This window comes from Bubalus bubalis, chromosome 11 (assembly GCF_019923935.1).
Source record: "Bubalus bubalis isolate 160015118507 breed Murrah chromosome 11, NDDB_SH_1, whole genome shotgun sequence".
In the NCBI taxonomy this organism is placed as follows: Eukaryota; Metazoa; Chordata; class Mammalia; order Artiodactyla; family Bovidae; genus Bubalus; species Bubalus bubalis.
This window is the reverse complement of record NC_059167.1, coordinates 42000768-42024899: the sequence shown is the minus strand read 5'-3', so window position 1 is coordinate 42024899 and position 24132 is coordinate 42000768. Positions and strand designations below refer to the sequence as shown.

General features: G+C 38.8%; 1 protein-coding gene across 2 annotated transcripts in view; it reads left to right on the top strand.

Moving 5' to 3' along the window:
- The window catches only part of SHC4 (SHC adaptor protein 4), a 134337-nt gene that overhangs the window by 52198 nt on the left and 58007 nt on the right, over positions 1 to 24132 (top strand). For both annotated transcript variants that reach the window (XM_006077814.4, XM_006077813.4), the window contains exon 3: positions 21572 to 21635. In XM_006077814.4, the coding sequence (XP_006077876.1) occupies positions 21572 to 21635 (64 nt within the window). The remainder of the gene's footprint in view (positions 1 to 21571; positions 21636 to 24132) is intronic.

Genomic DNA, 24132 nt, shown 5'->3' with positions numbered 1-24132 from the left:
CATGCCCACAGTTATCTCCTGACATTTACCATCAAGCAGAAGATTAATCCGGTGTGGATGCTGATAAGCTGGTGTAGCTAATTGCTGCTCTGTATACAAACAGATGTATTCAGTCTGATGTCCTGTCCATGTTAATTCATCTTCCCATCTCTATACTAGCTGGTACACTGTTCCAGTTAATAGAGAGACAGCAGTATGAAGTTCTGGAATAAAGGAGGATCCATGGTTAACAAACAACATTTGGGTCAGCCGTTGAAACGGAAGAGAAAAATGGAGTCAATTCTTATCTCTATGAGGGATCTTTCTACCAATTGTTTGGGGGTTGAATTCACAGGACCTCTGGAACACAGAAAATACTCACAGAAGAGAAAAAGAGAAGGAAAGACAAGGAGGCCATATACTATGTTGGCAGTTCCAGATTATAATCTTTTCAAGGCTCTTAGCAGGCTTCTCTGACTTCTGATTTAGTCACTGGGGAGCCCTTCCAATGGCTTTTACTATTGTTCCTCCACAAATTCTCACCCAGACATTTAACCACTTGACTGATTTAGGACCAGATCTTAATTTTTAATAATCTAGTTTATGCAAAAGGGCAAAGAAGGAGGTTGCTCCTAATAGAAAAGAGAAACAAGGTGATTAGGAAAACAAAGACTCACAGTGATAGTTTGCCTTCAAGAGTCTGGAAAACAATGTCAAAAGGAAATAAGAGAAGGGGAAAACGAAAACCTTACTAAGGATGACATAGTCATTCCTCTCTTTAACAAAAACGTTCTCATCATAATTTTTATTTTGGGGGGAGGGATTCAAAAAATTTAGGATTATCTCATTTAATCTCCAATAAAAACTCTCATTCTAGGAACTTCCCTGGTGGTACAGCAGCTATGTTTTGACTGAAGAGGGCTTGGGTTTAATCCCTGGTCTGGGAACTAAGATCCCACCTGTCACATGGCATAGCTTGCTGCCCCCTCCACACACAAAAAAAAAAAAAAAAAAACCCGAAAAAACCTTCCATTCTACTAATGAGGAAATGAAATTTAGATTAAGTTGCCCAAAGTCATACAATGAATAGGCACAAAGGTGGAACTTTAGCCTAGCAGTACAAGAGTCAAGAAACTTTGCTCTTTGCTGCTATTTTAGTATGTCATGATAGTTACATGGTATTTTCCCCTTTAATTTACTTATTGTAGAGAAGTTCATTAATAGATTTTATAATATGGAACAATCATTGAATTCCTGCTATAAATTCTTCTTAATTTTCATATCATCATAGGTAGTAGTTACATACACATTGTTAATATTTTATTTCAAATTTTTGCATCCTTATAATAAGTGAGTGTTCTTTTTGGACTATACTCACGAAGTTTTGGTTTCAGGAATAGGTTAGACTAATACAAATGATTTCAGAACGTGTCCATATTTTCTGTGTACTGCAGCACTTTAAACAATATTGGAATTATCCACTACTTAAAAAGTCTTTGGTACTAGCCCAAACAACTCTCTGGACCTGTTAGAGTGTTACCTCCATTGTCAAATATTCTTTTTTTTATTAGTCTTTTCAAATTTTTTATCCTTTGGTAAAATAATTTGGATAATTTTAAGTTGGGTATTTTACTTAGACTTTTCAAATTTATCACAAAATGTTGGCCACAGTATTTGTGTCTAATTTTTAAATAGCCTATATATATGTGATTATGCTTTCTTCTACATTTCTAATCTGTGTGTGATCTTTTTAAATCAGATTTGCCGGAGGTTTGTTTATACTATTGCTCTTTTGAAAGAACCAGGTTTGGTTTTATTATTCAAATCTACTTGATTTTTTGTTTTCTAATTCATTTATTTCCCCTCTAGCTTTAGTATATCTTTCCTCCTTTTTAAGTCTATTTTATGCTGTTCTTTCTTTAATTTCTTAAGATTATTCTTTCATAATTTCTTTATTTTTATTTTTTTATCCAGTTTTACTAAGATATAATTGACATATAACACTGTGTAAGTTTACAATGTACAACAAAATGATTTGACTTATATATATCATGAAATAATTGTCAATAAATTTAGTGAACACCATCATCTCATATAAATACAAGGTTGATTAAAGAAACAGAAAAAATTTTTTTTCCTTGCCATGAGACCTCTTAGGATTTACTCTCTTAACAACTTTCATATATAATGTATGACAGTGTTATTTAACATATTGTAAATTACTTCCCAAGTACTTATTTATCAACTGAAAGTTTATACCTTTTGACTGCCTTCATCCAATTCTCCTTTCCTCCACTTCTGGCCTTTGGTAATCACAAATCTGATTTTTTTTTATGAGTTTTTGTTTGTTTTGGCCGTATAACTGACCTACAACATCATGTTAATTCCTGGCGTATACCAGGATAGCACAGTGTTGTATGACATAGTGATTTGGTATTTCTATACATTTCAAAATGATCACCATGATAAGTCTAATGACCATTCATTGTGATTTTTAAAACAAAGATAAACAAAACAAAACAAAAAACCCTAATTTCATCTGAAGCGCACATACACACAAAAAATTATCTCACAAAAACCTAAAGCTCACTCCCTCCCTTGCATAAGCATTCACATCATGCAAAGAAGAAAAAAAATCTTCCCTCTCCCACTAAGGATGCCTTCTTCTTTGTGTCTGGGTGAGAACCTGCCTCTGATATGGAAGAAGGAATAAATTATACGTCAGGGTAAACCCAGTAAGTGAAGCTGGTGGAACAGGGCTTGGTTTTCAACCCTGAAGATCAGAACTTCATAGGAAACATGGAGGGACTATTTAGTTCATCCACACGGGACAGAATTTGTCCCAAGGACAGGGCATACTGTTGGTGGGAGGGCCCTCCAGATCACTGTCTTACTACACTGTCCTCCTCTTGTATTTATTGCTTTACATATGTAACTCATACTTGGCAATAAATTCAGCCAGTCTAAGTACAAAGCACCCAGCACAGGATCTGTCCATGCCAGGCTCCAGGTGAGCTGGGAAACAGTGGTTTGTGGTGGGTTTTTGCCTCATTCCTGTGGTGGCCACCCCTGGGGGAAGGAAAAGAAGGTGTTAGAGGGTGGGTGGTGAGTGCTTCCTTTTGGGGTCCTGTCTTTAATTCATTTTCCCTAGCTGATCATAAGGGGTTTATTTATCTGCCACATTCCATTCCATGGGGTACGAGACCCAGAGTAGTATTTTTTTGGAACTACTGTCAATGGTAAGCAGGCTATATAATGAGTGATTGGTACTAAGTAAAGCAGCAAGGAAGTAGAGATCATAATTCAGAGGATGTTGTAATTGGACTAATTTCCTGTTTGTAATGTTATTGCTCCTGAGCACTGATTCTGCAAATTTAATTCACTGTCTTAAAATTTTGATTCTTTGGCTTCAGCAGGACATTAAAGGCACTTTTTCAGAGATAAATGTATACTTGTGTGTGTGTGAGCAACCATTACAGGCAAAGCAGAGCCAAAATGCAGCTGAAATGAACATTTACCTGTGCATGAGGTTTGTAAGCAATGTGAATGTCAGGAGGGAGAGTATTCTGTAGAGGTCAGATATCTGCATGCTGGGTGGCTAAACTGAGGTATCTGTTTGTTTGAAGACAGGATGGCATTTATTTAATTTTCCTGAGGAATGTATGAATGAGATTGATTATAGCTATGCATGGATAACCATGTGTACATCTGTGTAAAATTTGGAGTTATTTCCAGCATCTGGTGTGTGAGTTTGTGTTAACTTGTGAGGAGACTATGCAGTGAGGAGTGGGACTGCAGCCCACATGGCACTCAAAGTAAAGACTCCAGAGCGGGGATAAAGAGTTTATTAATTTGCCAGACCAGGGGACACCCCCCAGTGAAGACATTTACTGAGAACAGTGGCAAGGAGAAAAACATCAAGAGTGTTAAAGTTTTAGTTCATAGTGGTCATGCTAAGAATTAATACTTACTGGAACAGAATGTACATGGTTGGATAAAGCAAGTTTCATTGTTCATTGGTCAGAAAGGAATGTGAAGACCTCAGCAAGGGTCTGGGTTCCCAGGGTCAAGATTTATTTATGACGTTTATCAGCTGGTGAGACCAGTTACAATGATAAATGACAGTCAAATCCTCCTTGGTAGGCACTGATGTAAGTGGAAGTACTTCCTCTCACACAGGTGTAGACATCAGGAAACCCTTGTGGAGGTTTCATGTGGTGTGTGTGTGAACATGTGGATAACAACAACTTCTGCTAGTTTCAAGCTGTGCTGACCCCGGTTCCTCATGGCCTCTTTAGGACTGAGGTCTTGCTTCTCAGATATCTGAGATGAAATAGCCAATTACATCCCTTTCAGAAGTCTTCAAAGATACAGTAATTTTAAAAAATGTTTGCAAGCAATTGAGAAGGATTCTGATAGGAAGACAGAGTCAAATACACAGAGAGAGGGTGTGGGAGTCAAGGGCTCCTTTTGCTCACAGTCATTAGCACAATGTCACACGCAGGTGCAATTTGGGCACAAGTAGGACCAAGAATGGCACCCCACTCCAGTACTCTTGCCTGGAAAATCCCATGGACAGAGGAGCCTGTTGGGCTGCCGTCTATGGGGTCGCACAGAGTCGGACACGACTGAAGCAACTTAGCAGCAGCAGCAGCAGGACCAAGAAACACAGTCACTAAGGCAACCCACAGAATGGAGTGGCAAAATATTTCTTAAATCAGATCTCTGATAAGGAATTAATATTCAGAATATATAAAGAACTCCTACAATTCAACAGCAGGAAACCAAACAGCCCTATTAAAAACTGGGCAAAGGACTTGAATAGACATTTCTCTAAAGAAGACACACGAATAGACAATAAGCACATTAAAAGATGCTTAACACCACTAATCATTAGGGACATGTAATAAAAATTACCATGAAATAGTACTTCACTCTCATTAGAATGGCTGTTATTTAGAAGAAAACCCCCAAACAACAACAAAAAACATTTAATTTAACAAATTAAATGTTGACAAGGTTGTTAGAAATTGGAACTCTTGTGCATTGCTGGTGGCAATGTAAAATGGTGCAGCTGCTGTGGAAAACAATATGGCAGTTCCTAAAAAATTAAAAATAAAATTATCTTATGATTGAACAATTCCACTTCTGTGTATATATTTAAAAGAATTGAAAGCAGGTACTCGGATGTTTGTACACCTATGCTTATAGCAGCATTATTCACAAACTCATAAGATGAAAGCAACCCAAGTATCCATTGATGGATGAATGGATAAACAAAACATGGTATATAACATGGTATATACATACAGTGGAATATTAGCCTTTAAAAAGAAGGAAATCCTGCTGGTTTTGATGACCTGGATGCAATTGGAGGACATTATGCTAAGTGAAATAAGTCAGACAGAGAAAGATGAATACTGCATGATATCACTTATGTGTGTAATCTTTTTATAAAAAGTCCAACTCATAGCAACAGAGAGTAGAATGGTGGTTACCAAAGGATGGGCATCGCGGGGCTGGGAAATGGGGAGCTATTGGTTAAGGAGAACAAGCTTTTGTTTTAAGATGATTAAGGCCTTTATGATCTAATGTATAGCATAGTGACTATAGCATACTAATGCAGTGACTAATACTGCATTGTATAATACAATTTAAATTTGCCAACAGAGTAGATTTTAAGCAATCTCACCAAAAAAAAGAGGTAAATATGTGAGCTGATGCATGTGCTCATTAACTTGATTGTGGGAATTCTTTCACAATATACACAGCTATCAAGCTATCACATTGTATACTTTAAAATATATTATGATTTTATTTGTCAATTATATCTCAATACAGCTGCAAAAAGTAAATTTTTACACATGCTATAGCATGAATAAACCTTGTGTTAGTCCATTCAGGCTTCTGTAACAAAATACTACAGATAGGGTAGCTTATAAACAACAGATGTTTATTTCTAACAGCTCTGGAGATTGTATGTCTGAGATCAAGGTGCCAGCATGGTGGGGTGAGGGCCTTTTTCTGGATGGCAGAATGATCGTATGCTTCCTTGCAGAGGGCCTAGGGGGTTCTGTGGTACCTCTTTTATAAGAGCATTAGCCTCCATCGTGAGGGCCCCACCCTCATGACCTAACTGATTCCCAAAGGCCCCAGTTACTAGTACTGTCCTCTTTGGGTGTTAGGTTTTCAACATAGAAATTTTGGGGAGATAGAAACATTCAGCCTACTGCAAAGCTAGAGGATATTGTACTAAGGAAAAATGCAAAAAGACAAATACAAAGACAAAGACAAAAAAGTAGTCTGATTTCCCTTGTATGAAGTGCCTAGAGTAGTCAGATCTAGAGACAGAAAGTAGATTGGTAGTTGCCAGGGGTTAGAGGGGAAGGGGATTAGTGCTTCATGGGTACAGAGTTTTAGTTTGGGAAGGTAAATAAGTTCTGGAGACGAGTGGTGCTGATGATTGCATGACAGTGTGAATGTACTTAATGCTGCTGAACTATACACTTAAAAATTATTAAAATGGTAAATTTTATGGATGTGTACTATATGTGTTTTACAACAATTTTTAAAAAGCGTTGGTTACTAGATGAGTTATATTTTTGAAGTATTCAAGGTTGTCTAAGTTTGTTTTGCTGAAAGTGTGCAAAGCCAGTAAAAGAAGGACAGCTGAAGTGTCAAGGCCTGTTTCTAGCAGGTCCCACAGCTGAGATAATTTGGGGAAAAGTGCATGTAGTCTGATCTAATTTCTTGAAGCCCAACCAGAAAGTATGCTGGCCAAGAGGGCTGCTGCAGGACAGGAGGTGAAAGTAGTTAACAGTAGCTGGTATTTGTTTTGCTTGCCTTGCTCTCTTATGAAGCACATGATTACCCTGAGAGGAAGGCACTGTAATCCCCCATTTTGAGCAGGGGATGCTGAGGCTCAGAGAAGCCTTTGGCACCATCCCCAGACCACACAGCTATTTCCCTGAGCTCAAACCCAGGAACCCTTACACCAAATCCTGTCCCTATAGCACTTAATGTTTTCTAGTGACATTGTTGTGGTTTGAAGCTAAGAAACTGCTCTTATAGCTGTGGATAGACTAAGATGATGGGGGACAGTGCAGGTAGTAAATGCAGGCCTGACCCACCTTTTAAAAATCACTTCTAAGTGAGGAAACAACTCAGCTATGACCATCTCCATCGCTGATGTCAGGCCTCTGGGACATCTGATTTCTAACATTCTTTTTCACTATATTTTTCTGATTATAAATACTAAAATTGGCTTATTGTGGGAATTGAGAGATAGGGTAAAATTAAAGGAAAAATAAACAAATTGCTGAAGGTAACTAGTAGTGGCAGTTTGGTGTAAGATTTTTCCAGTCATTTGTTTGAAAGCTAAGGTGAGATTAGATAGTGTGTATTAATTTGTAACATGCTTTTATCATCTAATGTACACATTTTCTAGGTCATTATGTATGAATAGTACTTGCTTTGACCTGAGCTTTAAGGTGTAAGAAATAATTTTAAGTACATCTCCTTGCCGTGGGTATATTTATTTAGAGTCTTTGGCTTTAAGTAGTAGAAAGTAACTCTGCCTAGGTAAGCCAAAAGGGGAATTTCCTGAAAGGATATTGAGGCAGCTCCTGGAATCTGAGAAGTGAACAATCAAACAGATAAGAAGGATAGAGTCAGGACTGCTGAGGCATCAGCAGCAGGGCTGCAGGGATTCCCCACCTCTGGTTTTCTCAGTTCCAGATGTCAAATTCCCAGGTAGGATGGTGACTGGGGCCCAGTGCTGGGCCAGTCAGCCTTGGCCAGGACAGAGTTGCGTTGTGGCAAAATGATAGTTCCGTAACACGCGAATATTGTGCTTGTGCGTGTGCTAAGTTGCTTCAGTCGTGTCCAACTCTGTGCGACCCTGTAGACTGCAACCTGCCTGGCCTCTCTGCCCATGGAATTCTCCAAGCAAGAGTATGGAGTGGATTGCCATGCCCTTCTCCAGCTCTTGTATATTGGGAAGGGCGATTACTGGGAGGAGGAAAAAGTAGCGTGTAAAATGCCAGTAGTAAATGCAGTAAAAAATAGGTTCCTACCTCAAAGGGATAAGAAGACAATTGATCAATTTCTTTAAATACCTTAAAAAAAAAAGATTGGACGTATTTAAATCATCCCCCAAATGCTCCACTAAAATTTAAGGTTTTCTGAATTGTTAATCAAAATGTTGTTATTAATTTTTGAACACAATTCAATTGACCTGTATGTTGATGCAGTGTTTGTGTATTTCAAGAAACATTGAGGCTACACGTGTAGGTATTGTGTATTTTATGCAGTTTTTATGGGATGCAGGGCATTATTCTAGTGTTTTACGTATTTGTAGAGGTTTATAAAATGGTGATTAGTTTCGTTAATTCTCATTATAGTATCTATATTTGATTTGTTGAGAAATCCTTTGTCAGGAATGAAACTTCCAATTAAAATGTTTTTTCCATGGAAAATATGATCCACTTTATGAAATTGTTTCTAAAAACATGTTGCAGCTGAAATCAGAACCTGCTAATTTATCCATATGAATCTACAGAGACTTACAGATGTGCATATATTTTCATATGAACACATATGCACTCTTCCTCTAACAGGCAGTATACACACTTTAACTGGTCTAAGTGAGACTAGTTAGCTATCTGTCCATATCTAAGTATGGATTTTAGTGGATCGCCTCAAGTGTTTGAGGAGAAACAGATTAATTTAGAGCTTAAAATGCATGAATGTTAAAGTGTATGCATTTGGGGACGACCTCAGTATTTTTAGCTTCAATTGCTGAATGAAATAACTTTTTCCAGTGATTTTTTTTTTCCCTCAAGCCTTCTTTACTGTGCAGAGCCAGTTGAGAATGTATTCTGGTATCTCCCTTTTTGGCCCTTTTTGGTTTCCTTTAAAAGTCAGTACTGAATGTTGGTAATACCCCAAGCATATTCCAGTATATTCTGTGCAAATGTCTCTAGGACCAAGAAACTGGGTTTCTAATTTTGATTTTGATGGGTACACTGGTCATTTCCTGGTCTGAATCATTTAACAATGCAGGTAGAATAGGCCTTTGTACCATTGTTCTTAGAAACACCAGTACTGCGGTTGCATAGGAGCCTCCTGAGAAAGCTTAGCGTGGGCCTCAGAGTGTGTCTGGCTAAGAAGGGATTGAGTTTCTATCCTTTTTCAGTGGGGCAGTCAATCACAAGGGCTCCATCATCCATCATCTTTGGGCCTTGAGGTTCTCCCTGGAAGCCTAGTGTATGGAATTTGGCCTGGATTCAAGATACCATATATCCAGAAAAATCAAAGATGCAGTTGCTTTTAGGAAGTGAGCTAGATGGAAAGCACTAAAAATTCATTAAAAAGTAATCTCAGCCTGACTTTTCTTTGATAAAAAGAAGGCTTTGTGGTCAAAGGAAATGCTAGACAGTTGGCAGTCTCTCCCTTTGCCAGTCAGATCTGTTCCATTTCTTATCAGGATTCTCCTTAGGAAAACTGTGAAATGCCTAATGGAGCAAATGCAGGTTCTGACCCATTTACTTAAACATGAGTTGGAGCTTATGAGAGCTGCACCTCCTCTAGGAAAATGTGAGTTTGCATGCATGTTTGAACAAAAAAGGATATTTCACTATTAGCTCTGACAATGCTGATTTTTAAAAAGGGAAGATATCTTCTAGTTCGGTGTTTATGCCAAAGTAAAGGAGCATAATTCTGGCAGCAGCTCATTAGCAGGACTTATGGATCTAGAAACAGATGCTGAGATGGAGAGTTAAATGCAAAAGGTATACTGGGAGAATTCTTAAGATCAACACATAGGGGAGTGAGGGTTGCAGGTCTGGACATGGTGGCAGTGTTGAATAGTGATGCTATCTCAACAAAGCCCTCAGCATATCTCCTGGGTGCAGAGACCAGGCCTTTGAACACCGTATTGATTTGTCATGTCATGTCATGTCATTTGTCATGCCTCTTGGGAGGGACATGTTTATGGGCAAGGTAACTAAAAGAGAGACAAGTTCTGGGGAAGGAACTCAGCTGTGAGACATGAGCAGTGAACATTCCCACAACCAGGGTAATGAATACTTCTGTTCTGAAGGGGGATCTGGGTTATACAAGGGGACAAGGATCATACTTTGTTTCAGTGCCATAGAGCTGTCTAAACATTTACATGCTGAACATTCAGGATGTCCAAGGCAGCCCACTAGGTGCCATGGAGGCATCTAAAGAAAATCAAGTAGGCATTCTGCCTTTATAGAAACTTGGACCATCTGTTGCTGTATGTATAACAGACATAATTGGGCCTCTTCTACAACATGTTTTCTGTATAATTCCAGTTATAACCAGAGAGTGTGCTGTTGGGTACTAGACATTGTAAAAAGCAGTTTAGAACCAGTTCTCAAAGCAGATAGACATTTTAAGGATAAAGCAATAATTATGGATAACATTTTTTGAGGCATTGTTCAAAGCACTATCATTATTCCCACTTTATAAATTTAAGAAACTGAGACATAGAAAGCTTTAAAAATGTGTTCAGTGTCACAGAGATTATAGGAGACTGTTAAATTTTGAATTCTGGCTGTTGATTGCAGAGCCCACTCAACCAGCCTTTTTTTTTAATTATCATAGAAGAGTTGTAGATAAATTAGAACCCTCCACTTTTCCCCCTGTTAACATTTATAGTAATTTTGCACTTTTGTTTATTTATGTATCTCCCCTAAGCACTTTGTTCTGTATCATGTACAAGATATCATGTCACTTAATGAAACTTAGTTGATATAAAAAGAAGGATTTTGGTTCCCCTCTCCTTTCTTTTTTTTTTTTTTATATTTTTATTTTATTTTTTAACTTTACAATATTGTATTGGTTTTGCCATATATCAAAATGAATCCGCCCCAGGTATACATGTGTTTCCCATCCTGGACCCTCCTCCCTCCTCCCTCCCCATACCATCCCTCTGGGTCGTCCCAGTGCACCAGCCCCAAGCTTCCAGTATCGTGCATCGAACCTGGACTGGTGACTCATTTCATATATGATATTATACGTATTTCAATGCCATTCTCCCAAATCATCCCACCCTCTCCCTGTCCCACAGAGTCCAAAAGACTGTTCTATACATCAGTGTCTCTTTTGCTGTCATTGAATGCTGGTAGGAGAGACAAAGAGTGGAAGGTCATAATTAACAGTATGTAAAAGCAGTTCCATAACCCTTGTGTTTATATAGTAGAAAACTCATCTCTTTTAAGACCCAGCTGCTTCCTGTACCAACATACTGAGCGAGACCAAGGTCAAGTATGTATAAACAATCTGTCTGTGATGATTAAAAGGTTGTGTTTTAATAGGTTTTTTGCCACATACAAGCTAATAGCTGACTGTGATCCCAGGGCCTCTTACATTCATTTCTGGTTAGTTCCAGAAGAAGGCTCAGCAAACCACCTGCTACCTGATTTTGATTTTGCCATATTTTGAGCCAAGAATGGTTTTTGACTTTTTAAAAATGATTGGGGGTGGGGGATCAAAAGAAAAATATTTTGTGACTTGTGAAAGTTATATGGAATTCACGTTTGTGTCCGTAAGTGTTTTTGGCACTCAAGCATGCCCATTCACTTACGTGTTGTCGGTGGCTGCCTTTTCAGCTGCATAGGCGGGGTTGTGTTGTTGTGACAGTCTATATGGCTCACAAAGCCTAGCAGTTTTTACTCTCTGGCCCTGGACAAAAAAAGGCATGGTGATTACTGCTATGAAGAGGTTCTTGATCTGACTCAGCTCTATTGGAAACACTTGAGGGAGCTTTTAAACCTCCCAATCCTCAAGTCCACCCTCACCCACTAAATCAGAATGTCTGGAGATGAGACCCAGTCATCAGGATTTGTTAAAGCTCCCCGGTGTTTCCCCAGTGTGCAGCCACAGTTGCAAACCACTGCCTACAACGTGAATACATTTTGAGGGGCAGATGGTCTAGACCTCTCAACATGCAGGCTGCCAGGTACGGGAGAGAATGCAGGTCACTTATCACCACCCATGTGTGCAGGGGATCATGGGAACAAAGATATTCAGGGTCTTCAGATACCCTCTGATGAAAGCCTTTCCTGTAAGAAGAGCAGAGATAAAGAGGACAGAGGGGAGAGAAGAAGATTATACTAAATATCTATCCTAGCACATTGACTGACTAAATTGAATACAGATTTCCCCCCAAATGAACATAATTAAATGCGTAGCCTTCCCCATCATAGCTGCCTGGAGCAAGTGACCTAATTCCTTAACGTCCACTAACACAGCCATCTGGGTGAAGCTGTAGAGCACAGAACCAGGCACCCTGTGCAGTGCGTTCAAGTAGAAGTTCTAGTCTACTGTGTGGTCCTTGAGCTGATCTGCTTTAGAATCACCGGGGAGGCTGTTAACCTGCAGACCTATAAAATCAAAATCCCAAGAACAGTCCCAGGAATCTGCATTTTTAACCAGCAAGCCAGTTAATTTTTAAGAACTTGGAAGTTTGATCACCACTTACCTAAATGGTTATCTCAGTGAATTCTTAGCTAATATGCAGGCCAAAGTTGTCCCACCAGTGGACCCAACTGGCTAGGCCAGTTACTGATTCCTTCTAGAGGCACACACACATATTTTTGAAAACTGGACTTGCCAGATAAAATCTATAGTATATATACCAAATAGCCCATAAAACACTGAGAGTTATTTTTTTAAACAGTGGTGGGAGTTATACACTCATATTACCCATTATTGTCTTGCTCAACATTATACATACCTTCATGGCAAACTGTATTAAGTATCTTAAATGGCACCAAATTTTCCTTTTATGAAGATAGGCCTATTTTTGGAAGTAGATAAGCGTCATTTGGAGTGAAATATGATGAATAAAGGTGAGTGATTATGTTGAATCTGTTTTGTTTTTTTAAAATTCATTAAAAAAAATTCTTAAGTGACCACACTATATGATCAGTATACTTTTTAACCTCAAAAGACATGCCTTAATAATAATTTAGAATATTTTGTCTAAAACAGAATGGTTTTAGTTTATTCCAAAGTAAAGGAGGACAGTCTTTTGGATTTACCAATTCCAGTGTGTTTTGTGTGAAATCAACCCCATATCTCATTTTGTATTTGAAGGTATAGAAGCCACGTTGCATTTTGAAACATGTGATCGTTTTATGAGAAATCATTGTGGGGATAGGAGAAGATCAGGACTTCATTTCTGTTTACTGGGGGGAGACTTGCAGGGGAGGTGCTACTGTGGAGACAGAATGGTCTTTCAACTTCATTAAAGTACAATTCATGGGTTAACCTTTGCATCAGAGCCAAAGGGCAGAATCACAGAATAGACAGAACAACCTGTGTTCTGTGGTGGCTTGGGCTGGGTAGAATTGCAAATGTACTTTATAATCAGATTTTGAATAGAATTCAGGTTGAACAGAGTGGTGAGATAAGTCCATGTGAGAGTAAATGCTGTGGGCATTCCTAAAAGGTTTGATTTGACCATCCTGGGACCCAAAGTGCCTGTTTCCAAAATGAAAGGATATATTTTACGGGCAGCATCAACCATCCCAGAGTGCATGGGCAATGCCCTTGATAGTAACACAAAGGGAGTTTGAAGTTTGCCATTTTCTGCTGGTCTAGGGCCATTGACTGCATTCATTGTGTGCTTATCGCCACGGAGGCAGGCTCATGTTCTAAAGTGTCCTGTCTGAGGCTTGCATATATTCTTGGAGGTCTTTAATTTCACCAACCTGAACAAAATTGAACACATAGATCATTGAGCTTTGATGTTCTGAAGGTAAAGATTTCAAAAAAGCAGGTACTAGTTTCCCTAGAACAATTGGAACAACATAAAACTAACACGATGTGGAGTCTGAATTACAATCCTCACATTCATCAATAGGAAGGCGGTTTGAGACATTCAGGTGACAACTTGTCCCCTGCACGTTATTAACTGATTCTTTTAAAGATTCATGTTGGAAATGAAAAGTAAGGGGAAATCTCCTGTGACTTTGTTCTACTTACATATTTTTGAATTCTTTTTTTGGAAAGGCTCTTTCGGGGAATAAAAGTTATTCTCATTTCTATTGGTTTGGACAAAAAGGAACTGTGTGTGTGTGTGTGTGTGTGTGTGTGTGTGTGTGTGTGTGTGTTGGGAGATGGGGAGAGTTGCCTTTAACTGCTTTCCTGGGCCATTTGCCTGGTTTCATGTGACACATTTTCTGGCTTTCCTATTTACTGAAGAACTGCATTTTGACATTCACTAGAAACAATCTGTCTCACAGGCTCCCACCCTCCCTTAAACGCTCCACTTTGTCTTGGATTAGGATATTGCCTTCCAAATTAAAAAACAAAAACAAAACCAAAAATACACAATGATTGGGCAGCATTGCTTCCAGAGGAGCTTAACTGTTTAAGGGTTAAAGACATGGAAAAATTATAACTTAAGTACTGTAGCGGCCAGAGGTTGATGAAGAAAGGTAGCTTTGTTTGGGTGACGTTTGGGCTCTGTTAAAACAGACAAAATATCTTTTTTTCGGTCTTATGGCGTAGGCAGGATTTTATATGCTTAAAAGCAAATCTTCAACTGCATTCTCATTCTCTTACATCAGCCTGCTTCTCCCCTTCTCTCTCATGTGGCAAAACAATAAACAAAGTGACCACTGTTGGTTCTCTGGGTCTCTCTCTCTCTCTTTCTAGTACAGGCTCCCAGGATGGAAATCTTTAGCCATTTAAACTCTGAAAAGTCCTGCTCCTCTAAGAGAGGACGTTTGCTGAATGTTTGCTTGCTGGAGAGTGTCCCATGGTTGTCAGCTTCCAAGGGGTTATGCAGAAATGCAGGCTGCTTGGGCAGCTGGGGTGGTGGCACCGTCATCTTGGGAGGAATCCCTGCCTCGGGATCTCTGTTTTCTTTTTCCTCAGCATGTGTAAAGTCAGTGCTTTAGGTTGCAGGGTGTGGCAAGAACGCCAAAAAGCATTGAAAGTACTATTTGTTCTTGAAAATGTTACAGTTAATCTCTTGGTCCCAGTCTAAGGGGAAGAAAAGATCTTTGAGAAGAAAGGAAAGCAAACCAAGCATATATGTGCCTTCTCTGACTGGGGTTTCAGATTCGTTAATACTGATGTAAGCAAAGAAAACAGTTGGAGTGGTTTAAAGCAGTGGTTTTTAACCTGAGATCTGTGGGTTCCCAAGAGGCCCACAGATGGTTTTCCAGAGGTGATGCTGAGGGGTGAGAGTTGGGGCGTTGGACTCATTAGAATGAAAAAGAATATTTGCGCAAATAGGCCTTTGTTGGAGAGAGATCTATTGATCCTCTTTCAGTTCAGTTCAGTTCAGTCGCTCAGTCATGTCCAACTCTTTGCAACCAAATGAACTGCAGCACGCCAGGCCTCTCTGTCCATCACCAACTCCCAGAGTCCACCCAAACCCATGCCCATTGGTCGGTGATGCCATCCAACCATCTCATCATCTATCGTCCCCTTCTCTTCCTGCCCTCAATCTTTCCCAGCATCAAGGTCTTTTCAAATGTCAGCTCTTAGCATCAGGTGGCCAAAGTATTGGAGTCGCAGCTTCAAAATCAGTCCTACCAATGAACACCCTGGACTTATCTCCTTTAGGATGGACTGGTTGGATCTCCTTGCAGTCCAAGGGACTCTTCAAGAGTCTTCTCCAACACCACAGTTCAAAAGCATCAATTCTTTGGCGCTCAGCTTTCTTCACAGTCCAACTCTCACATCCATACATGACCACTGGAAAAACCATAGCCTTGACTAGACGGACCTTTGTTGACAGAGTAATGTCTCTGCTTTTTAACATGCTGTTTAGGTTGTTCATAACTTTCCTTCCAAGGAGTAAGCGTCTTTTAATTTCATGGCTGCAATCACCGTCTGCAGTGATTTTGGAGCCCAGAAAAATAAAGTCAGCCACTGTTTCCACTGTTTCCCCATCTATTTGCCATGAAGTGATGGGACCGGATACCATGATCTTAGTTTTCTGAATGTTGAGCTTTAAGCCAACTTTTTCACTCTCCTCTTTCACTTTCATCATGAGGCTCTTTAGTTCTTTTTCACTTTCTGCCATAAGTGTGGTGTCATCTGCATATCTGAGGTTATTGATATTTCTCCCGGCAATCTTGATTCCAGCTTGTGCTTCATCCAGCCCAGCGTTTCTCATGATGTACTCTGCCTATAAGTTAAATAAACAGGGTGACAATATATAGCCTTGACGTACTCCTTTTTCTAGTTGTAACCAGTCTGTTGCTACATGTCCAGTTCTAACTGTTGTGTCCTCACCTGCATTCAGGTTTCTCAAGAGGCAGGTCAGATGGTCTGGTATTCCCATCTCTTTCAGAATTTTCCACAGTTTATTGTGATCCACACAGTCAAAAGCTTTGGCACAGTCAGTAAAGCAGAAATAGATGTTTTTCTGGAACTCTCTTGCTTTTTTGATGATCCAGTGGATGTTGGCAATTTGATCTCTTGTTCCTCTGCCTTTTCTAAAACCAGCTTGAAATCAGGAAGTTCACGGTTCACATATTGCTGAAGCCTGGCTTGGAGAATTTTGAGCATTACTTTACTAGCGTGTGAGATGAGCGCAATTGTGTGATAGTTTGAGCATTCTTTGGCATTGCCTTTCTTTGGGATTGGAATGAAAACTGACCTTTTCCAGTCCTGTGGCCACTGCTGAGTTTTTCAAATTTGCTGGTATATTGAGTGCACTTTCACAGCATCATCTTCCAGGATTTGAAATAGCTCAATTGGAATTCTGTTACCTCCACTAGCTTTGTTCGTAGTGATGCTTCCTAAGGCCCACTTGACTTCACATTCCAGGATGTCTGGCTTTAGGTGAGTGATCACACCATCGTGAGTATCTGGGTCGTGAAGATCTTTTTTGTACAGTTCTTCTGTGTGTTCTTGCCACCTCTTCTTAATATCTTCTGCTTCTGTTAGATCCCTACCATTTCTGTCCTGTATTGAGCCCATCTTTGCATGAAATGTTCCCTTGGTATCTCTAATTTTCTTGAAGAGATCTCTAGTTTTTCCCATTCTCTTGTTTTCCTCTATTTCTTTGCACTGATCATTGAGGAAGGCTTTCTTATCTCTCCTTGCTATTCTTTGGAACTCTGCATTCAAATGGGTATATCTTTCCTTTTCTCCTTTGCTTTTCGCTTCCCTTCTTTTCACAGCTATTTGTAAGGCCTCCTCAGACATCCATTTTGCTTTTTTGCATTTCATTTTCTTGGGGATGGTCTTGATTCCTGCCTCCTGTACAATGTCACGAACCTCTGTCCATGGTTCATCAGGCACTCTGTCTATCAGATCTAGTCCGTTAAATCTATTTCTCACTTCCACTTTAGTCTAAAGTAAAAAAAAAAAATTTAATTACTTTATTTTTGGCAGTTCTTTTTTTCTAAAATGATAAAATCACATAACATAAAACTTACCATCGTGATTACCATTTTAAAATGTATAGTTCAGTGGTATTAAGTACATTCAAACTGATGTACAACCATCATCACCATCAATTCCAATAATTCTTTTCCTCTTGTAAGTCTAAAGCTCTGTATCTATTAAACAATAACTCCCCGTTCTTCCCCAGACCCTGGCAATCACCATTCTCCTTTCCATGATTTTGACTACTGCAAGTAAGTGGAGTCATGCAGTATCTGCATTTGTGACTGTCTTATTTAACTTTTCATAATGTCTTCAACATTCATCATGTTGTAGCATGTGTCAGAATTTCCTTTCTTTGTAAGGCTGAATAATATTCCATTGTACGTATGTACCACATTTTGCTTATCCATTCATCTGTCGATGGATACTTGGGTTGTTTCCATGGTTTAGCTATTGTGAATAATGCTATGGATGTGGGTGTACAGTATAACTATTTTGTAAAAGCAAGTTCATAAGCACAAGTTTCAGCTTTTTTCTTTTGAGTTGTATATTAAGAGATTTTCTGAACCTGTGAAGCATCTGGTGTCTCAGCTGACTTTAAAGTTCTGAGTGAGTGTGCTTTGCACACACGTGTGTTCTTCCCCTGAGGGCCAGGCTCTGGATGCTGTTGTTATCCCTAAGGAGATAATAAGCCAGTGTATGGAAAGCAAAGGGCTGGGATAGCATGGGCCTGGGACATCCTCATGAGCCTTCCCCAGAGCTGACTGCCATCACTTTGCCTCATTCCCTTGCTGGGTTACCACAGCCATACTGCATCAAGGAACCCCTTTCTATGTGGGGAGCGAGCAGAGGAAGGACCATACATTTCTCCTCCCAGTCCCTAAAGCCTAGAACTCCCCCCTTTTCATGCACCTGGCAATATGGTGCCTCCAATGATGAGTCTGGGTTTCTAAGTCAGAGTTGGATTTGAATTCTTTCTCTCCCACTATCTGCTGAATTATTTAGAGGCAGTTATTAAAATTCTTTGAACTTTAATTTCCTCATTTGTAAAAGGGATAAAATACTTACCTTGAAATAATATTATTAAGACTAAATGAGTTGCTGTCCATAAGGTGCTTAGTGCTGAACCTGACATGTAAATAGGATGCCTCTTCATTAAAACTTAAACTCCTTGCTAGAAATCTAAAGATAGGGATTTCTAATGTGAAAGCATTGCTAAATCTGGGCAAGAGTTTTTTCTTTGTAAAACTTTGGAGAGTGAAAATCAGCAAGTCTACCAAATAAACTGAAAAGAAAAATCTGGTCTTAGTGGCTATAAAGATGGAGGCATTAAAGGATAAGCTGGGAGGGGAACAAGAGAAATAAAAGTCTGTTATTATCTGTACCATGAACACTCTCTGACCTCTGCAGTTGTTGGCAAAAGAGAGGCTGTGTCACTCCATAGGGACATTGTTGACATGCCCTCACATCTCCACAATACAGAAGCAAAACTCCTGCTGAGGAACTAACTTGCGTTCTTTGGAATATTTTAAAAGATTATAATTGACTGAACGATGAAGAAAAACAAAACACTGTTTACATCTAAACATAAATAGAATAAAAAACAGGAAACAGCAAATCACACACATAAAAAAACCCTCTAAACCAAGTTACTCTTTAATGTTTTTTCTATGTCCCTGTTTATACAGAATTAATTTTATATAGCTGCTACCAATGTGCATATGTTATTCCAGGTTCTTTTTTCCCACTAATTTATGTAGATTCCCTCCATATTTCTACAGTCCTAATATTTAACATTGCAAGTGGCAATATTTATGCTGATTTGTTTTGTTGGGGTTATTTTTTTTTTACTCTAAAATGAATGTTTCTTTTACATAACTACTCAGTGCTGTTTCAATACAAATTCTTCCTTCCTTGTCAAAAACTCTGATAAATATTATGACATTTGTCATCTTTTATATTAATACTAAGTAAGGCCACCAGTGGTGGATAAATATACCTGAAGTGGAATTATTCCCTTTTTTCTGTCAATACTGGCTTTGTAATTTTCTTTCTGTTTGTGAAATTAATGAGAGAGGAGCAAGTATCTTACAGTTGTTTCAATTTTTAGTTCTAAAATTATACTGAATGTTAACATTTTCCTGCTTTTAAAACTGAATTATTTCTAACCCCTTTCAGGTGAATTATCTAATCAGGAAGTTGGCAAATTATGGTCCTTGGCTGAATATGGCCAGCTAACTGTTTTTAGAAATAAAGTTATTGGAACACAGCTGTGTTCATCTGTTTGCATGTTGTCTACTGCTGCTGTTAAGTTCCAATGGCTGAGTTCAGTAGTTGCAACAGAACAAAGTCTAAAATATTTACTATCTGGCTTTATTCAGAAAACGTTTTCAGACTCTAATCCCATCTCTTAGCTCTTACTCATTCTTGTTTCTACTACACTTTGTCCTCCTGCAATATCAAAGTACTGTAGCTCCCCACGTGTTGTAATTATTTGTTTGAGTATCTTCACACCTGCTCTTCCCTCTGTCTGAATTTTCCCAATTCCAAACTCACCCTTCCAAACTCTTCTTGAGGGCTGCTCATCCTATAAAGTATTCCCTTTATCCAAATTCACAACTTTACATTTTGTTAGATGTTATTGACAGTTGGAACAAGAATCAAGAAAACAGTGCCTGGGAAAGCACTTCATAAAACTTATAAAAGTTACTACTTCTAATAATAACTGCTATTATACTTGGCAACATCAGTGTCCACTTTTGTTTATACTTTTATTTCAACCCATTTACAGGGAGCTTTTTAGACCAAAGGACCCCAGCTGGCTCTCACGGAGTACAGGATCTAAGAACACCTTTCCCATAATCCCTCTTTGTTAAATACCAACAACAAGGGTGCAGGTCTAGTTACTTAGACAACGCTGGAGGCTGGTTCAGATCAATTGGATGTGTCTCATCGATTACTGACTAACATTAAGATAACTCAAACCATCAGCCAGCCAAGCAAACAAAAGAGCCCAACTCTCAAAGTTGTCTTGTTTGACTCCAGAGATCAAGGTTGGAATCCCGGAGAAACAATAAATATGCTAAATCAAAAAGCTGCTTTATCCATTTGTTGCAGATAATTATGTTGAGTACATAGCTCTGCACTACTACATGTATAGAGCTATATATAGATCTCTATTTTTTGTCTATCTGATGCATATTTATTTTTAATGGATCTGCATTCCTTTCTCTGCATCTCCCTTCCTTTGAAAATCAAAACATCTCATAGAAAATATTTTCATGAAATCTAATATATATAAAAACTGTAGCAATATGTGTGTGTGTGCTAATTTAATGATGATGTCCAGTGGATCCGGAAGGAGCTTGGAGATTTCCATTTGCTTTGTGAAAAGTTTAATATGTGTGTTGAAAGCCACAGGCGAAGGTTCAGATTACGCCAAGTGAAAGCTTGGGTGGTTCTGAATGCTGAGTCCCAGAGACCAAAGCTCTTAGTTACAACTGCATTTCTGGAGAGGAGGGCGCCAGTGCATTCACCACTTCCATTAAGGAGCAACTACCTCTTTTAGTGGTGCTTTTCTCTCAGGAAGTGCAATATATAGTAAGGGCAGAAAAATAAGCAAAGGAGGAAATTTGCTATTGATTTTCTTTTCTTCTGTGAAATTACATGAACGCTCAATGGCTTGTAGCACTAACTTAGTCAATAAGGTTCCATTTGAGACCACCTTGAAGTTTAATTCTCTCCCGATCCTTTTAAACTTCTACTGTTGGATTCTTTTGTATTTAATTGTTTTTAGCGATGAGACGCTATGAAGCTTTTTATTCACAACACCACAGGGGATTTTGCTAAAGATAACACTGTGAAATATTCCCAGACAGTAAAGTCCCATCCATCCTTTTTGGTTAGAAATCAACAGTACAGTGCTGAAAACCAACCTTGAAAACCCAAGGGAAAGAGACAATGAAGGTGAATATAGGACTCCTTATTATAAAGCAATTTTTCAGTATTAGTTGCTGGATCTTATTGGGTTTGAGCTGTGGTGAGAAGAAGCTCAGTTTTCTCCTGTGGAGTGGAGGAGGCCCTTTATGTCAGACTCACCATCATCTGAGTGTACATTTTGGTCATAACAACTTGCTAACGTTTATTGAACATTTACTATGTACTTGATAGTTTGCTGAGTCTTTATATGGTTTCTGTTCTATAGGGAAGCAATAAGTCGCCTGTGTGAAGCTGTCCCTGGGGCAAATGGAGCCATTAAAAAGCGAAAGGTAAATAAATAATGGTGTGGTTTTTTTGTTTTATATTTCCCTAACTATGGGAAAGAAATATAATATTGAAATAGTTGTTTGTTCATTCCAGCACATGACCCAAGGTCCAGAATAGCCTTGATTAGTTGGCATGCTATCTGAGATGCACTCAAAGTTGTTCTTCAAATTTTCTGACTTGCCAGACATTGTCTGAAATGGTGATGCCTGGAGGGACAGAGTGGAGAAAGCACCTGAGTCTTTCCAAGTTAGAAAAAATCTGGTTGCAGGGCTGGGTCTTTACTTTCCTTTGAGCATGGCATCGCATCTCTGTAAGAAACTTCATTTTTGTTTCTGTAAGTTAAGTTGTTGACAAAATGACCAGTTTTGGTACCTTCCAATTTCAATATTTTATAATGTATGTATTCTGCATTTTAACATTTTAGGCTTTTAAGTCCAGGTTCCATGCAGGATACAGGATGCTTGGGACTGGTGCACTGGGATGACCCAGAGGGATGGTACTGGGAGGGAGGTAGGAGGGGGGCTCTGGATGGGGAACACGTGTACACCCGTGGCGGATTCATGTTGATGTATGGCAAAACCAATACAATATTGTAAATCAATTAGCCTCCAATTAAAATAAATTAATTAAAAAAAAAGACTCCATGGCCTATTTTCAAATGGAAACATGGGTGCTGGTAGCAGTAGGATAGTAAATGGGTAGAAGGAGCTTTTTATGCTGAAAGAAAGCACAAGACTCGATGTTAGAGTTGTATTTAAACCCTGTCTCTGCCCCTAGTAACTGTGTGACCTTGAACAAGTCATTTCACCCTTTCGATCCTTGGCTTTTTCATCTATAAAATGGGAGAAAATAGCACGTACTTTATAGAGTTAGGTAAGAATCAAATGAAGCGATGTGTACATCACAGTGTTTAGCATGGTGTCTGGGTTACATAAGCTTTCAATGATAATGGCAGTTAGTATTATTGTATTAGCACATTACCGACTAGGAGTTTTTGCAGAAACAAATGCCTGCGGCCAGTGATTTGTTATGTGACTGAATAATGAAACATTCTGGTCAGTCATGTTTGGGTAACAAAAGATGTATTAATACATCTCTGCCAATTATGTATTAAGTTATTAAACCTAGAATAGTTGCTTCAAAGTCCAAAGGAGAGATTCAAAGTCTCTTAAGATAGCCATATCAGTTATAGAACTGTAGATTATTTAAGAGTGGAAGGATTTTTAGAGATCTCCCAGGAAAAACCCTCTCACTTTGCTAGCTTCTAAACTATGGCTCAAAGAGACTTGCCTTGAGTTACTAGAATGATCAAGGTCAGTGCCAACTGTCAAAGCCAGGTTTTCAGTCTCAGCTTAGTGCTCTATTACCATACCACCCTGTCTCTTTTTTTTTTTTTTTTTGCCACCCCACAAGGCATTTGGGATCCTAGTTCCCAGACCAGGGATCAAACACATGCCCCTTGCCTTGGAAGCATGGAGTCTTATCCACTGGATCACCAGGGAAATCCATGCCTCATATTTTTATCATTGCTCATTATTTTTTAAGGCTGAATCCATTGTCACCCAGAGTGACTCAAGTGAGCCACATAGTACAGGAAACTGGTGAATGGCCCTTGCATTCTATTAGAACTACTATGAGTAGTTTCTTTGACAGAACCCATGATCTGCCTATAGTCTCTAACCTCCCCCTGCCTCTCATAACCTCTTCAAATAGGAGGTTGTGACTGGATGATCCCAACTTAAGACTTTCTCATTTCAGGATTAGTGGGAGTCCACACTGGAAAACAAAATAAAGCAAACCAGGCTATCATCTTTCCAGAAAGTAAACATGTAAAGAAAAAAGAGAAATTATTGAGTTAATTCCCTGATAGCTATATTTGTACAGAATGTGCACTGCACTCAGTTGTGGCCAACTTTTTGCAATCCCACGGACTGTAGCCCGCCAGGCTCCTCTGTCCATGGGATTTCCCAGGCCAGAATACTGGAGTGGGTTGCCATTGCCAACTCCTAAAGATTTATTGAGTACTTAATACATGCCAGGGACTCTTCTATGTACTTCATATTTTAAATATTCTTTTTCTTCACAATTTGAAAAATTGTGTTAAAATACACATAATATTTACCATTGTAAACATTTCTAAGTGTATAGTTCAGTGAATACATTCATATTGTTGCTCAATCATCACACTGTCTATCTGCATTACTCTTTTTTTTAAGAAAGAAAATCATTTATTTGAAGAACTGAATATATTTAGAATTGTTTGCTTCTAAAAAAGCCGATTTTCCCCAAGCCTTCACTTTGTAATTTCATATTAAGCAATTAAGTTATTTTACACAATCTAGTTAAACAATTTAATGGGAATAAGCCCATAACTCTTTTTTTATCTTGTAAAACAGAAAGTCTTTACCCATTAAACAATAAATTTCCATCCTTCTCCCTCTCCAGCCCCTGGCAACCACCATTCTACTTTCTGTCTCTATGATTTTGACTCCTCTAATT